A 3,836-nucleotide genomic window follows, 5' to 3' on the forward strand; every position below is an offset into this window, starting at 1 on the left:
AGTTTAGCAGTTTCCACATTATTAAGCTCAGAGTTCACGATAACAGGGTATGTTGAATTAGGTCCAAGAAACACATACATGAGTCCCGCTGGAAGGGACTTTAATTCGATCTTTGGAGCCTTGAGTTTGCTCCACGAATCATCGAGCTGGCTGGTTGGTTTGGTCGGCTTTTTAGGAGTAGATGCTCCTTCTGGTGAAATATGATTGCTCGTTTCCCCCAGACTTAGAAAAGCGACTGGCTTCTCGATGATTTCACACGAGTCTAGCATCATTTTGTATCCGTCGGCATCAACGTTGCACGTGTTATGCTCAGACTCTACTCGTATCAGAGCTACTTCCAAAGGATCATCTGCGAGGATTTCTTCGATCATCCCTTGTTGAGGGGTCAAGGCGGCATTCTCGTCGCTAATCGTGAAGTTCTAACCATCTAGCATAGGTCGTTTGATAAGCTCATCCATCTCGAACTTCATCACAATATCTCCCAGTTGGAGATCAATCGTCCCATTGCGGACGTCAATTATTGCACCAGCTGTGCACAGGAAAGGACGGCCCAGGATGAGAGGGTCTTTTGGTTCATCTTCGAGCTCTAGAACCACGAAGTCTGCAGGAACAGTGGCGTCACCAATTTGAACTTGTAGATCTTCAAGAACACCTACTGGCAACTTAACTGATCTGTCTGCGAACACCAAAGAAATCCTGGTTGGCTTGAAGTTGGTTAGTCCCATGCGTTTTGCAACTGAGTAGGGCATGAGATTCACACTGGAACCCAAATCGCATAAGGAACAAGCAAAGACTGTCTTTCCAATCTGAACAGATAGGACAAATTTTCCAGGATCTTCCAATTTCCTGACTATTCTGTTTTGAAGGACTGCGCTGCATTCTTTCGAGACCATCAAGATGTTGCTGTTTGCAGAAGTCTTCCCAGAGATCAGCCCTTTCACAAGACTGCGCATTGAAGGAATCATCTGAATAGCATCCATGAGAGAGAACTTAACGTTCAACTCTTCAAGCATCTTTTTGCACTTCATCTCTTCGCAATCCTTGCGTGATTTCTTAGCAGGGACTGGATAGGGAACTTTTGGAATGTAGACGCGTGTTGGAACAGGTTAATCTTGCGTCGTGGGGGCTACTGGTTCTGCGGTTGTTGGCTGTTCCGGTTCATGATCGTCATCCTGGACATCCTCAAGCGAATGTGGTTCTCCCTCTTTCCGTTTTCCCTTTTCTTGAGCAGTGAGCTTCTTGGGGACAAGATCTGATAGATGTCTTCCACTTCTCAGCTCGACTGCGGTACAGTCCTTGGGATTCTTGTATGTTTTCCCTGGGAGTGTTCCCTGTTGCCTTTTTATTGTTTCAGCTGTTTGAGCAATCTGAACGTCCATTTGCCTTATGTGGCTCGCTACAGCATCGTTTTTGGAATTCAATTATGTGAACATGTTGTCCAGCCGAGTGCTTTTCCTTGAATTTGTTGACCTTGCAGAAGTTGTTGCATCATTCCCTTAAGCTCATCTGGCGGACCGCTCGCGGTTGCAGGAGCAGCCTGTGGATTATTCTGTCGGTTCTGAAATTGATTCTGAGTCTAGCTGAGGATGAACATCTTCCCATTCTGTTTTTGATTCTGAAAGTATGGCTTCTGATATCCATTGTTTTGGAACTGATTTCCCTGAGATCTGTCGTTGGGGTTATCTGGATTGGTCTTGTACGAGAAAAGATGCGGGTTGTTCCTCACATTAGGATTTGGATGGTAATTTTTGAACTGCCAACCCTGCCCGTTAACGTAACTGACCCCTTGCTGATCTTCTTCCGATGTCTCGGTTTCTGCTGCAGCATCTGTAGTACCTGGTTCCAGATTGGTTTCTTCCATGACATAGATCTGATTCTGATTGTTCTTGAGCAGCAGATCGACCTTAGCGGCGAGGTCATCAATCTTCCTAGTTTCCATGATGTTCACCTTCTTGGAACGGTCAACCTCCTCGTTTTTGTTTGATGAACTAGCTGTCATGTTCTCTATTAGCGCGTGAGCTCCTTCTGTGGTTTGAGTCATGAAATCTCCGTTGCTCGCTGCGCTTAGAGCATTGCGGAACTCCCATTCCACACCATCGTAAAAGATTCCTAGAATATGGTCATCATCGAACCCGTGATGAGGACGCTCTCTGAGGGTATCATTGAACCGTTCCCAAGCTTCGTTGAAAGGTTCATTAACAAGTTGCTTGAAGGAGGAGATCTTGTTCCTTAGGGAAGCTGTTTTGGCTTTCGTGTAGAAGTGTCCCAAGAAAGTTGCTCTAACCTGTTCCCAAGAGGTCAGGGAACCTGTAGGTAACGACTTAAGCCATCGTGAAGCCTTGTCCGCTAGAGAGAATGGGAACATCATGCATTTGATGTAGTCGGGTGGGACGCTGTTTGCACGAGTGAAACTGCATATCTCTTCAAAAGCTTCAATGTGTTCCATCGGTATCTCAGCCGACAGTCCATGAAACATCTTTCTCCGGACAAGATTGATCATGCCGGGTTTTATCTCGAAATCTGCCCTTTGACATGGTGGTGGAGCGATAGCAGATCGCGTAGCAGGGATGTTACGCGGTAGGTTTCTCTCACCAATTGGGACATGTGGTTCCTGCTGTGCAGCCAGTTGCTGCACTGCGATTGTTTGTTGTAACTCTTGCATCTGTTGCATCTGTTACATAGACGCGGCCATTTGTTCTGGAGTGCCAAAGTCGGCCATTGTTGCAGTGATTAATTTTTGTTGACGGTTGGTTCTTTCTAGGCTTGCGAGTTCCTGGTTTGTAAGCGAAATTAAATCCCCTTGTGTATTGCTCCGAGTATGTCTACTGGTCATGCACCTGGATCTTTAACTGCAAAAAAAAGATTTAAACAAGTTAGAAGTTTTAGACTAAATAAATAACCGAAAAATAAAGGTAAAAAGCTGGTCCCCGGCAACGGCGCCAAAACTTGATACACTAAAATTGGATCTTAATCTACTGTCAAGTTAACATTGTAGTTGTAATATGTTTAGATTCAATTCCAGAGGACCAGTTCACACTTTATCTTTATGGGATCATAATTAAGCTAAAACAAAGTAGAGGTTTTAAGAAGATGTAAATAACGTAAGGAACAAGTAACAAGATTAGGTTGTTTTCGAATTGATTAAAGGCGCTAGTCTAGGGTTTCTTTTCTGGCAAGGAGTTCGCGAACCAAGCAATTATTCAAGTTCAGTTTATAACAAGTCTAAACTCGGATCACTCAAGTTAAATCAACCCACTCTCGTGGTATTGATTCCTTTGCAGGTCGGTCTTGATGCCTAAACTCTCGTTTGGATCAAGACGCGCCAGCAAGCTTTAGAGATCAAGTCCGATATGTTCACAATACACCCTAATATCTACTCTCGCTGACTAGGGATGAAAAGCTCATTCAAATCATATCAGGTTATCAATCAACGGTTAGCTAAATCGATTAATCCTAATTCATGCACTAAGTGATTGGTTCAATGCAAGCAATAAGAACATATATGAATGTAGACAATCTTAAGATGACTTATTTATGCTTCAGCTCACGAATCCAAAACCCTAGAACCCTAAACTAACTTGGCGACTACTCAGACATAACACAAGAACAGAGAAGCATGATTTCTGAATAATACTGCATATAATAAATATTAGAAATCAGAGGGTTCAGGATAATCTTCTCTAGGAGATAGTTGGAGCCGTCTCCCTTACAAGTAGCAATCGTAAATCGCCAAGCTCTCCCAGGTCTTTTTTTTGTATAAAAACTAAGGTAGGTCTAAAATAATAAATATGAAACTATATATATAGGAGCTACAGGCGGCTAGAAGAAGGAAATAG

At 43.5% G+C, this 3,836-nt stretch overlaps 1 protein-coding gene and 1 non-coding gene across 2 annotated transcripts; one reads left to right on the top strand and one right to left on the bottom strand.

Annotated features, from left to right (window-relative positions):
- Positions 1-419: 419 nt before the first annotated feature.
- LOC106356051 lies at positions 420-893 on the bottom strand. The gene has a single exon (XM_013795894.2). The coding sequence runs from the start codon at positions 891-893 to the stop codon at positions 420-422; it is 474 nt and encodes a 157-aa protein (XP_013651348.2).
- A 1,236-nt stretch (positions 894-2,129) lies between these two features.
- LOC125582788 lies at positions 2,130-2,236 on the top strand. The gene has a single exon (XR_007320240.1). It is a non-coding gene; the product is annotated as a small nucleolar RNA R71 (small nucleolar RNA).
- The last annotated feature ends 1,600 nt before the right edge of the window (positions 2,237-3,836 follow it).

This window comes from Brassica napus, chromosome C2 (assembly GCF_020379485.1).
Source record: "Brassica napus cultivar Da-Ae chromosome C2, Da-Ae, whole genome shotgun sequence".
Classification (NCBI taxonomy): Eukaryota; Viridiplantae; Streptophyta; class Magnoliopsida; order Brassicales; family Brassicaceae; genus Brassica; species Brassica napus.